The sequence below is a fragment of the Chiloscyllium punctatum genome, chromosome 4, assembly GCF_047496795.1.
Source record: "Chiloscyllium punctatum isolate Juve2018m chromosome 4, sChiPun1.3, whole genome shotgun sequence".
Classification (NCBI taxonomy): Eukaryota; Metazoa; Chordata; class Chondrichthyes; order Orectolobiformes; family Hemiscylliidae; genus Chiloscyllium; species Chiloscyllium punctatum.
In genome coordinates this window covers 38,634,097-38,647,239 of record NC_092742.1, presented here as the reverse complement: position 1 = coordinate 38,647,239, position 13,143 = coordinate 38,634,097, and the positions used below count along the sequence as shown (strand labels likewise).

The following is a 13,143-nucleotide window of genomic DNA, read 5'->3' as shown; positions in this document are numbered from 1 at the left end:
CATTCACAACTGGATGTGCAATTCTGCAGTGTGGTTGGTTATGGAATCACTTAGCTCTGTATATCTTTTGCTGTTCGACATGCAGTAGTCCTGTTTTGTGACTTGTATAACATGCTGTCCTTCATTCTTTCAGTTAAAAAGCATTGGTCAAAGACAACATTGCAGATGTTGTGTTCCTGCATCAGTTACAGACCAGACAGATGGCGCTTTAAGACACAACATGAATCAACATAGTGTGTATAACCAGTTAGTTGTGTGTGTATATAATGTACAGGGACATCAGCACAGAACCTGTGATATTATAGCATGTAAATAGTGTTGTTGAAAACCCTCAAGACATCTGTCTCAACAAAACCCCTTTTTTTTGTGGATGTGCAACACTTGCATCCTTCAAATGAATTGAAAAAGTATATCTGGAGTGGGTGGGAAAGTGAAGTTAATGCCCAAAATCAGTCATGATCATAACGTGTGGTGGAGCAAGATCGATAGTCTACTTCTGTCCCTATTTCTCGTGTTCATTCCTCTGTTTATTTCTGCTGAATTAGCACTCGTTCTTCACATTTTAGCATACAGCCATGAGTTTATTGGGAAATATTGGGCACAACTGAACAACTGGAAGATCAGCATAAACTTGATCCTGACATGCAGGAAGCCCCATGCCAAGGTTGGCAAATAAACTGAGTGTCATGATCGGGAATATCAGCTACTTTAGTATGTATCTGATGAAAACTCAGTTCTGAAAATCTAAATTAATCCTTAAAAGTCCAGCATCCAAGCTGTGATCTTAACGGAGGAAATGTGTTATGTTAATGATCTCACCTGAGAGTTAATGAGCCAGCTGTTAAAACTGTTACTGATAATGATCAGGGTCCAAAGGTACTCTGTCACCTCATTTCAGTCTTCCAACCAGCATTCACATCTGCTCGTGGGAGAACCAGTATTACTTGGATAGTGTGATATTGTCTTGTATTATTCCTATGTTCAGTACCTGATAGACTTAAAAGGAAATTCTGAATTGCCTATGGTCAAACTGCTAAACTTCCCGCCCTTAACATCCATAAAAGGACAAAAAGGTGGTGAAGGTCTGTAAAGAATGGAGTCCTCATTGCTATATAGTCATACTTCATCATTGTATTACTTAATACTAGGTAGTTCAGCAAGTTCCTGTCAAAGCCCTGCAATATAGATAACACAAAAGTAAGGAAAATAATTTGTTTAATTAGTATAAGATTAGAAGGGACAACCGGACGGGGAGGGGAATGGAGTTGCTGGTGAGAAACAACTTTTGGGAGGAAGCTTTGTTCTTCCCAGTATTTGACAGGAGGAAATCGATGCTCATCAACCTCTGGTGAAGCAATATGCTGAACTGAAAAAGCTGTGTGCAATAGACAGAGCAAAACAATACCACAACCAGAGTGCTACAGTAAACACTGCTTGTCAGTGATATTCATATGTTGTGAGCAAATAAAAAGAAACTATATGTTAGTTTGGAGAAATCTAACAGCTAGGAAGTGTCAGAATCATCAGTTTAGCAGGGGAAAGCTAGAGGCAGCTGTCTGTCAGCCTTTGTGAAAGTTGGCTGTGCTTTATGATGCAGGCTCTGTGCAAATCGGGCAAAAAAGGTCAATGCTTGAGAGATCCAGATCTGATTTTGTAAAGACTAGGAAGAGAAGCATTGCTGGAAATCCTCACTTGCAGTCAGAGGGGAAAGAATGGAGCCAAAGGCTAGTGATTCCACTCAGCCGGACAATAGAGTCATACAACATGGAAACAGGCTCTTTGGCCCAACTTGTCCATGCCAACCAGGTTTCCAAAACTGAACGAGCCCCATTTGCCTGCGTTTGGTCAGTTTCCCTATAAATCTTTCCTATCCATGTAGGTTTCAAATTTTATTGATACATTACACTGCAATTTTGATCAAATGTGTCAAACAAACAGATTTTTTTTGTGATTTTAGGCATGTACCAAAAAAGAAGTGTTTGCTGCAATAGAATTTTAATTCCAATCTTTCACAAGGCACAACTAGGATTGTTTGTGTTGTTGAGGTGATAGACAAGCTGCTCACAACGTTTGGGATCCCATGTACCTTCACTGCTTTTCCTCCTCTTCCCAAATGTATTTTAAATGTTGTAATTGTTCCCACTTCTACCACTTGCTCTGGCAGCTCGTTCCATACACACACCACCACCTGTGTGAAAACGTTACCCCTCAGGTCGCTTTTAAATCTTTCCCCTGTCACCTTAAACCTATGCCATCTGGTTTTGGATTCCCCTATCTTGGGGAAAAGACCTTGGCTATTCACCATATCCTTGCCCCTCATGATTTTATAAACTTGTATAAGGTTACCCCTCAGCCTTTCACGCTGCAGGGAAAAACGTCCCATCCTATCCAATGCCCTGACAACTCAAACTCAGAAAAGCATTGGGGAGGATCTTTTTGTTGACCATGGCAACGTGTAGAGTCATAGAAATCCTACAGTGCAGAAGAAGGCTATTTGGCCCAGTGGATTTACGCTAACCCTGCAAAAAAATGTCCCACCCAGACCTACCCCCCACCCTATCCCTGTTGGTGGGTGGCACGGTGGCACAGTGGTTGGCACTGCTGCCTCACAGCGCCAGAGACCCGGGTTCAATTCACGCCTCGGGCTGCTGACTGTGTGGAGTTTGCACATTTTCCTCGTGTCTGCGTGGGTTTCCTCCGGGTGCTCCGGTTTCCTCCCACAGTCCAAAGATGAGCAGGTCAGGTGAATTGGCCATGCTAAATTGCCCATAGTGTTAGGTGAACGAGTAAATGTAGAAGTATGGGTGAGTTGCGCTTCGGTGGGTTGGTGTGGACTTGTTGGGCCGAAGGGCCTGTTTCCACACTGTAAGTAATCTAATCTAATCAACTACAAAACTTTCAATCCCTGAACAGATTTCAATATCAGGAAACTGTATTTTCTCCCAAAGGATAATTTCTTGGCGGGGGGAAGGCGGTGGGACAGTTAATTCATATCAATTAATTTTAAAAGAAAATGATCAGTTCCTGTTAAGTAGAATCTAATGTCATTATTTTGAGAGTGGTAAGTAAATTTACTGTTCCATAATGTCTGTGTCTACTAGTACAAGTGCGCAGAGTGGGAAAGTCATAACAGACAAGTAACCATAGAGTCATAGAGGTGTACAGCGTAGAAACAGACTCTTTGGTCCAACCCGTCCATGCTGACCAGATATCCCAACCCAATCTAGTCCCACCTGCCAGCACCCGGCCCATATCCCTCCAAACCCTTCCTATTCATATACCCATCCAAATGCCTTTTAAATATTGCAATTGAACCAGCCTTCACCACTTCCTCTGGTAGCTCATTCCATGTAAGTACCACTCTCTGTGTGAAAAAGTTGCCCCTTAGATCTCTTTTATATCTTTACCCTCTCGCCCTAAACCTATGCTCTCTAGTTCTGGACTCCTGACTCCAGGGAAAAAACTTTGTCTATTTATCCTATCCATGCCCCTCATGATATTGTAAACCTCTAAAAGGTCATCCCTCAACCTCTGACGCTCCAGGGAAAACAGCCCCAGCATTTTCAGTCTCTCCCTATAGCTCAAATCCTCCAACCCTGGCAACATCCTTGTAAATCCTTTCTGGACCCTTTCAAGTTTCACAACATCTTTCCGATAGGAAGGAGACCAGAATTGCATGCAATGTTCCAACAGTGGCCTAACCAATGTCCTGTACAGCCGCAACATGATCTCCCAATTCCTATACTCACCTCCCAATTCCTGTACTCAATACTCTGACTAATTTTTAAAAAAGCATACCAAACGCCTTCTTCACTATCCTCTCTACCTGCGACTCCACTTTCAAGGAGCTATGAACCTGCACTCCAAGGTCTCTTTGTTCAGCAACACTCCCTAGGACCTCTTATGCTCACATCCAAATCATTTATGTAAATGACAAAAAGTAGAGGACCCAGCACCGATCCTTGTGGCACTCCACTGGTCACAGGCCTTCAGTCTGAAAAACAACCCTCCACCACCAACCTCTGTCCTCTACCTTTGAGCTAGCTCTGTATCCAAATGGCTAGTTCTCCCTGTATTCTGTGAGATCTAACCTTGCTAACCAGTCTCCCATGGGGAACCTTGTCGAACGCCTTACTGAAGTCCATATTGATCACATCTGCTGCTCTGACCTCATCAATCCTCTTTGTTACTACTTCAAAAAACTCAATCAAGTTTGTGAGACATGATTTCCCACGCACAAAGCCATATTGACTATCCCTAATTAGTGCTTGCCTTTCCAAATACATGTACATCCTGTCCCTCAGGTGTCCCTCAGGATTCCCTCCAAGGACAGTGTTAGCTTCCTGGACTTATTGGCTACCTTTTAAACTTTATTTTTACTGAGTAAAAAATGTGATTTGTATGAACTACTTTGTAATGGGTTGAAATTCAAATCATTTACATCTTATTCCTACTTGCCTGCAGAGTTTGATTTTGAATAATTTTAATATGCATTGTGTTAATGACATAATTTTAAGTATTGCTAGCTTTTGATACTGTGAGGTCAGAGGACGGGGAAGCTTGAGGGCACGCAAAGCAGTTTTGCTAGTAACTAAAAGTATTATTTTGTTTACTGAACAGATTTTTCATTCAGCATGGATATCCAGTTTTTGAGACATAGGGTTAGTTTTTTGATCATTTACAGATGCATATAAAAGATATAAATTTCCAGTGAAGAACAGTAGAAGTGAAAAGGAAAATAATTTTTTTTCAGTATGGTGTCTGTTACTCCATCCAAGAAGAACATTTTCAACAACACTGAAATGGACAGAGAACAGAAAACAACCTGGAAATCAGTACCTCTTCATCAGATTCCAAACGGTACTCCATTAAAAGACTTACATAAACTCCCATGTGTTTCAACAAGTATCCAAAGGGAGAATACCAATCTGAAACCTCCAGACACATTCCCTATTATCTCATTAAAAGCTAAGAAAAATCCTCAAGTAATTCGTCAACTTCAATCCACAGCCCTGGAAAATGAGGGAACGTTTCATGTAATTCCTCCTGAAATCAGTGATATAATAGATTCTGATCCAACAAGTGTGAAAGTAAGCCAGAGTCAAGTCAAATCTGATTTAAATCCAATTGGATCTACGTTGGTCAAGCAAATAGTCTCTGAGAGTCCTGCTAAAATGTTCCAAAAAATGAAAGCCAAACTTCACGGTGACCATCTTCATATCCCTGAAAATCACCATCTTCGAACTCCCCAAAAAACAACTTGTGGTTTGAATGGGGCTGTTGCATCTGTGAATGGACGTGTAATAGAAAACACATTTTCAGGTATGAACTAATATTGACTGAATATTGATTATTATTCAGGGTTATTCATATTAAATATATTGATTATTTTATCATTGAATGCAGCTAATTGTATTGAGCAGCATGTACTGGTGCACCAACATTTGATGAGACAATCCAAGTTTGTTCTATGTATAATTTGATAGTGTAACAAAAGAAAATCTAAACACCTCTCCTTTCATGGATGTGGGTGTTGCTGGTCAGGATATATTCCCTATCCTTAATAGTGCTCACGAAGCTGTCACTGAGGTACCTTGAGTCACTGCAATCAATCTGCTTCATCTTTTCTACAGCAGTTTTACCCAACTGAGTGACTCCTGTAGAGATGGCTATTAAGAGTCAATCATACTGCAGATAGTAGAGAGTTGCATCTAAACCAGGTCGAATGATAAAAATGATAATTTTCTTCCCTAATGGGCATTAGTGAATCAGATTGGATTTTTATGACCAACAACAATAGTTTCATTTTCACTTTTGCTGAAGTTAGTAATTTTTCCCAAATATATTAGGGAATTAAATTTACATTTCACCAACTACTACAATAGAAGTTGAATCTGAGAACATTAGCCTGAACCTCTGGATTACAAGTCCAGTAACGTTGATATTAGACCATCATCTTCCCAGTCTTGTCAGTTGTGACATACTTTGCCACTTCAGTGTTTGCTAAATAAATGTGAAATACAACAGATCATTTTAAGATTTTTTTTCCGTCCACTTTAAGTCATGAGCTTTTGTAATGGCTTTCATGACAGTTAGACACAAGAATTGAGTGCAATCAATATTAACAAAAGTTAAGACAACCTGTTTTCTCAATCTGCACAACATGTACCTTGAAATTTGAACATTTCTGCTGAATCTTGAAACCTTAAATGTAACAAAAAAAAAGCTTTCTATTAACTTTCTTGACTATTGTCCCATGGCTACTTACATTAAAAAATTGTAAAAAGATGTAATAATAGCAATGATCATTCAACACGAGAGCTATTTTAATGCATTTTATATTGGTGATATCTAAATATCTATTTTTTATATTTTATTAATACTGGTAAGTTATTGCGTGTCACATTTAAGAATGTTCTAAGCTCATTTCAGTACTTATGAAGATTCAACTCTTTTTGCCTCTCCTTACCTTTTCAACTTAACCCATTTGTTTGGAACATATGCTCCAAATTGAGGTAAATTAGATACAACAATATTCTGAATTCCCACTTCTAATGGATGATTTCTATATTCCCTCCTGCCCCACTCCATGACTTATAACAAGTACAATATGGAAACTTCTTAGCAACTCAGATTTTATTTGAAATTGATACTGTTTTAGGCATCAAAGTCAAAAAGTGTGGTGCTGATGAAGCCAAAATGCTCGAAATGTTGACTCTCCTGCTCTGCGGAAGCTGTGCTTTTCCAGCGCCAAAGTTTTGACTCTCATCTCCAGCATCTGCAGTCCTAATTTTCTTCTCACTGCTTTAAGCATACTGGCTGTGGGATATCTTTTCTTTATTCCAGGGTATCGTATGGAAGCTGAATTTGTAGTTGTTTCACTTCTAAAGCAATGTTATATTGTGGTTTTAATGTTTGCTAGTTCCAAAACATTTCATAACCAATGTACTTTTGAAGGTTCTGGAAAAGCTTAGCAGGTCTGGCAGCATCTGTGAAGAGAAATAAAATTAATGTTTTGGGTATGGTGACCCTTCCTCAGAACTACAGTTTCCTCAGTTGGGAGGTAGGTCACGAAACCTGAAACATTAACTTTGATTTCTCTTCACAAATGCTGCCAGACCTGCTGAGCTTTTCCAGCAACTTCTGTTTTTGTTTCTGATTTATAGCATCTGCAGTTCTTTTCGGTTTTTACTTTTGAAGGTTAGTGCTTGTGATTAAGCAAACACAGCAGTGCAAAGAAATAAAAAGTTAATCTATTTTGGAGGTTAACCTTTCCCCTTAGTTTGCCACTAATTATGAACACAAGTACTGAAGTGGATCTGGAATTGACAACTGATCATTCAGCTGAGCCAAACTGCAATGATGTTTAGATTAGATTATTTGCAGTGTGGAAACAGGCCCTTCGGCCCAACAAGTCCACACCGACCCGCCGAAGTGCAACCATTCCCCTACAATTACCCCTTCACCTAACACTACGGTAATTTAGCATGGCCAGTTCACCTAACCTGCACATTTTTGGACTGTGGGAGGAAACCGGAGCACCCGGAGGAAACCCACGCAGACATGGGGAGAATGTGCAAACTCCACACAGTCAATCGCCTGAGGCGGGATTTGAATCCGGGTCTCTGGCGCTGTGAGGTAGCAGTGCTAACCACTGTGCCACCATGCCACCTGTTGTTTTGGATTTCTTATTCAAAAATTCCTCAAAGTTAATTCTTTTATTTGATTCATACTAAATTACAACCATGATTTGTTTTGCTATTGTATTGGAAACAAGTACAACTTCAGCTTATTTTTAGTACATTGTATTTCACTGGATCGACGTGTTGAATCAAGACTTTATTGTGCATCAGAAACTCTATTTCAGAAAATACTCATGAGCTGCTGCCTTATACTACCAGTGTAATCCTTGAGATAGAGGTACTCTTGACAGTCCTGTTAGTACAGCTTTATAGGTTATCATCCAGTGACAATAAAGGGAGTAGCGAGGAACTTCTAGGGTGGTGTGTGACTGTGAAGGAGTTTGCAGGTATGCCATGCACCTGCTCCCTTGTCTTTCTGTTCAGTAGAAGTTATACATTTGGGAGGTGCTGTTGAAGAAGCCTTGGCAAACTGATGTGTGAGATTGTGCAGGGGGTACACACTACAAACACTGTGTGTTGGTAGTGGAAGAGGTGAATATTAGAGAACAGCAATAAAACTGGCCCTGTAGTTGGTACCTGCATACCATCAACAAATTAATTTTAAAACATTAAGGTTATGGGTACATTCAAGCTACCTTCGTTGCTGTTGTGTCAAGCATCGTAAGTGTTGTTGGAACTGTAGTCATCTAGGCAAATAAGAATATTCTAGTATGTGCTTTGAAGCTGATGGAAAGGCTTTGAGAAGCTGAGAATTCTCAGTCCCTGACTCTTTTTTTTCCCCCCCACAGTATTTATGAGGCTGATCTAATTAAACTTCTGGTCAGTGCTGATCCTGGGATGTTTGTGGTCGGGCATAATGGTAATAAATGTCAAGGGGACATGAATATGGTCCATCTTTTATTGCCTAGCGCTTGAGGGTGCAAATATTAGTAGTCACTTAACAACCAAAGTTTTTGTTGCTTGTGACCATAAACAACTACAATATTTGAAGAATTAGAAATGAAACTGAACACTGCAATCATCAGCAAACACCCCCACCACTGACCTCATGGAGAAAAGGCCATTGATAAGTGTCTGAAGATATTTGGGCCTAAACCACCATCTAATGGAACTTGTACAATGCAAAGATTAACCCCCACCAACTACAGTGTTGTCGTCTTTTGTGCTGAGTTTGACTCCAGCTAAAGAAGAGGTTCCTTTGTCATCTTAATTTACTATATTTTGCTATGGCTTCTTGATGTAACTCTTGGTCAATGCTATACCTTGATGCCAAATGTGGTCACGGTTGCCTCTGAAGTGACAATACTGATGAAAGAAGACTTTTGTTAAAAAGATGCAGTCCTCAAGAAAATGATGACATAAGTGGTTAAAGTTGAGAAGTAAAATGTGTATGACCATGTTACCTGGGGTATTCTAAAGGTCTCCACTTAGAAGGGAAACATGTATAACTATTATAGAGTGGTATTAGGACATCTGAAATTCATAGACTTCCTGTGTAAAATTGTTCCATAAGAAAGCATCTTTCTTTATTCTTGGCCTGCCATTGAGACTTGACCATTGTCCTGTTGTTCTATGTTGTATTTGCTTTGTATCTACCTGAAGCCATTGCTGTGCCAGTTCTCAGTTTCCCATCGATTTTGACCCAGCTACATGGTTGGTCTTGCTGCTCTAATTTTTTCAAATAAAATAAACCTTTGAAAAGCTCTGTTAGATGATGTGGTCATGCAATGCAGATGGTATGTAGTGTTAAGATTTTTTTTGCCTGGAACTTTATGCCTATGAGGGTGGTGGAAATGGAGACAATGAGTATTTTCAAATGAAAACTAGACAGGTATTTGAGAGACCTAAATTTGCAGGGCTGTGGAATGGAGCTGACTGGATTGCTCAACAGAGAGTTGGCATTGGTTCTATGAGCCTCCTCGACACTATCTCCACTATAATGAGTGGCCGCAACTGTAATTTGTAATCTCTTGACTGCTAACCATATTCTTAAAATCCATCCGCAACCTGCTTCAAACACCCCTCCACCCCCTCTCAGCCCGTCAATAAATGTGAGGGTCTTAGTTACTTTCTAAGTATGATTGAAAATATTCAGTCAGCTGTTTACCTCGCTCCCATTGGCCCACTGTGTCAAAGCTTCTCTAAAGTTCCCACAAGAATTTCCACTCCATCCTAGAATTTGTATTATTTTCTAGATTATGACCTACCTCATATCATGCCCTCTTTGAGATTATGAAAAGGATACTATTGTTGAAAACTCCACTTATTGAAATTCAAGAAATTGAGACTGGCTTCTGATGCTTTAGCTGCATGACATAATTTGCATTGCAGTTATCCAGATTCAACTTTACATTAAACTACACTGCAATGTTTGTTTCATGGCACCGTGAAATGTGAAAGGAGACAACAGGGTCCATTATAGTTAATAATTAATTAACTATTTAATTAATCCTCTTCTGTCCTATCCTCATGACATTTTTCTCTCACATTTAAGTAAGTTTAAATTAGAAGTCTATACTTATTGACATCACTGCTAAGTAATGCAATGATTGCAGAATTACATGAACAAGCTTTGCAGTGCCACATCACTGTAAAGGTGCTGATGCAGGGGCTCCTATTTGCACATGTGCAGATGCACCCTGGTGACGTCACTGGCACCACCTGTGTGGGGAGTGGCAAGCATCTTTACCAATTATCTTAGCATTGGTAACAAACTCAAATTAGAATCGTCCATTTTTCTGGAGCTATTGAACCAGTTATCCAATGAGTGCACTGCACAATTTTGCAGAAATGTGAAGCCTTTTGCACAGGTGATTCATGCCCTCAATGCTAAACAGTAGTACCCTTTAGAGAGGAATGCAACACAATTCAACTCCTCAAATATGTGGCACTATCTGCGCAGAATAGATGTCACAGAATTATTACAGACAGAAGAAACCATTTGGCCCATTGTGCATATACTGGTTCAAAATTAGCATCTCAAATGTCATTCTTTTCAAATAATTGTCTAATTCTCTTTTGAATGTCTCAACTAAACTTCCACTACATTCTAAGGCAGTGTATTCCAGACTCTAATCACTCATTGCATAATATAATTTCCTCGTATCAATCTTTTGCTACATTTTCATCTGTCTACTCTCATTCTAGCTGTTTACATGAGTGTGAATATTTTCTTTCTATATTTTGTGGTAGTATCCTCATGATTGTGAATACTTCAAATGGATCTCCTACCAGTCTTCTCCAAGGGAAAACAACAATTAGTTTTTGTCATTTTATCATCATAATTGAAACTCTTCGTCCCTGAACCCATCTCATTAATCTTTTCTTTCTCCAAGACTTTCACATTGTTCCTACAGTGTAGCACCCAGAACTACATGCAATATTATGGGTGAGAGTGAAAAATGCTTGATCCATACACAAACATTCCATCCTACTTAACAAAAAATGTCACTTCTTCCATTTGTCCTTATTACCATTGATTTGCTGACACTTAACAATGGTGCAGTTTTAGCTTGATCATCTTAAAACTAATGAATTAAACAATTACTTATCCCTAATCCATTTATTAGGAATGAGTGTTTGTAGGACTTCCAAGCAAAGAAGATTGAAGACTGTAGCTCAGATATCGAATCGTTGCCCCATATTAAGTGTACAGAGCCTATTTCAATCAGTTAATTTCAACAATTAATTATGCTAACCATGGTTTAAATAGTCCCTTTGCATTTAATAGAAGATGCAGGGAATTAGTGTGGTCTATCTGTTGATCACTCACTATCATTCTCATGGCTGCTAGTTTATTTTGATCCAGTTGCACAATTATCTACAGTGTTTTTTATATACATTTGTGCAAGATGTAGATGTATAATATAAATGTGTGGTCTATTTGTAGTCCCTACTCTGCCAATTGGTTGCCAGACTTCACACAAGAAGGACCATGTTCCTGTGATCCAACAATCTCCAGCCAAAATCTTTTTACAAATGAAACAAGGGATTGAATTAGGCAATAATCCATTGGCTTCAGTTAAACTTTCAGAGCATAAAGGTAAAGTCTGATGGTGTTATTTCTTATCTATTTATAATGTCTACTGTCATTTGACCTGTTGGAGCTTACTCAATGTTAACATCTTTGAAAGTTGGAATCTACGTGCATAACTGATTTGTATTGTTACACAACCTTATTTTTGATCAGATAGTACCAAGGTGTTAGGTTATCAAATCAGACTAATCCAAGTTGGACATGAGGAAAAAATAAAATGTAAATTGCAAGAGACTATTCCTGCTATCTTTCTGCAATTTCTTGCATGATTTCAGTTTAACTAACTATAGGCTTTACGTGCTATGAGAAATTTCCTATGGATAATCACTGGGGTAATGTTGGGAAATTGAGCAAGCTGTTTGCCTCCAGCAAAGTTTCCATAATCAGCATCAAAAAATGATCAGGCGACTTGTCTTGATGCAAATTTAATTGTAAAGGTGATACCAAATGAACACAGCTCAGTCTCTGCAACTTTTGAGTTTGACCTGAGAGGGCAGTCTTGGTTTAACATTTTATCAAAAGTCTCCATCTCTGAATGCAAAATTCCCTAAAATATAGATTGAATTGTCCACCTAGATTATGTATTCAAGTTACTGAAATTGAATGTGTTAATACTCAACTTTCAGAATGGAAGGCAAGAGTATATCCATTGATCCCAGGCCCTCATTCAGTATACTTCCTTTGTTTAAATATATATTTGACGATTGCCTTGAATTCAGATAATTAGTTGACATAAATTACTCCTTACTTATCCACATTTACAATTCATGATTAGTCCGTTCTAACTATTCATTGAGTTATCTCTTATAATTTGCAGAAGTTTTATTTTCTAGGTGACAAAATATTTAATGTAAAAATCATTTAATTTCAGTTATTTCCAATTCTTTTAAAACCTGATGATTAACTTCACCATCCTCTCCAGTCTAGCAAGAAAAGCAGCCCAATAATCTGCAAGATGGCAACAGGGGTTCTTGTATGTGTCCAAGATATAAAAGAGTAACACTTATGAATGAGTTGAGCGGCAATAGGATTTTTGTGCGTACAACTGGAGGGTATGACCTAAATTTTCATTCCTGTGTTCAGAACAGAGTCTCTCCATTTCCTAATTCTGCAAACATGTCCTGGGGAATAAGTGGTCCAGTAAATTGGAATTTAGTTCTAGGCAGCAGATGAAAATAAAATGGTAGACATGGTGGGTAACCTGTGAGACAGTGCAGATTTAGCCTGAGCAGGGCCAGTGCTTTGTTGAGTCTAAGGAAAAGAACAATAAAGAAAACAGTTTTTTTTCCCCTCTCAACCCCTCACTAACCTGTGCTTCACTTATGCTCCTCATGCCCTCACCCACACCCACAGTTGTTCATAATATCCATACCTCTCTACATACCCTATAGCCTATTACAGATCCTATTCCAACTTAGTGCCAATTTATTCTCCGCCACCCTATGTCCTTACACATACCATGCT

At 39.0% G+C, this 13,143-nt stretch overlaps 2 protein-coding genes across 8 annotated transcripts in view; one reads left to right on the top strand and one right to left on the bottom strand.

Moving 5' to 3' along the window:
- Nucleotides 1-13,143, bottom strand: part of LOC140476211 (uncharacterized) — a 108,431-nt gene that overhangs the window by 40,759 nt on the left and 54,529 nt on the right. The window lies entirely within an intron of this gene.
- mis18bp1 (MIS18 binding protein 1) overlaps nt 1-13,143 on the top strand; it is an 86,949-nt gene that overhangs the window by 24,502 nt on the left and 49,304 nt on the right. For 3 of the 7 annotated variants that reach the window (XR_011960431.1, XM_072568446.1, XM_072568447.1), the window contains exons 2-3: nt 4,621-5,322; nt 11,533-11,685. Coding sequence is in view for 6 of the 7 variants with exons in the window: in XM_072568446.1 (XP_072424547.1) it covers nt 4,755-5,322; nt 11,533-11,685 (721 nt within the window). In the remaining variant the exon portion in view is untranslated. The remainder of the gene's footprint in view (nt 1-4,620; nt 5,323-11,532; nt 11,686-13,143) is intronic. The other 4 variants (XM_072568445.1, XM_072568444.1, XM_072568449.1 and 1 more) reach the window with 4 other exon arrangements.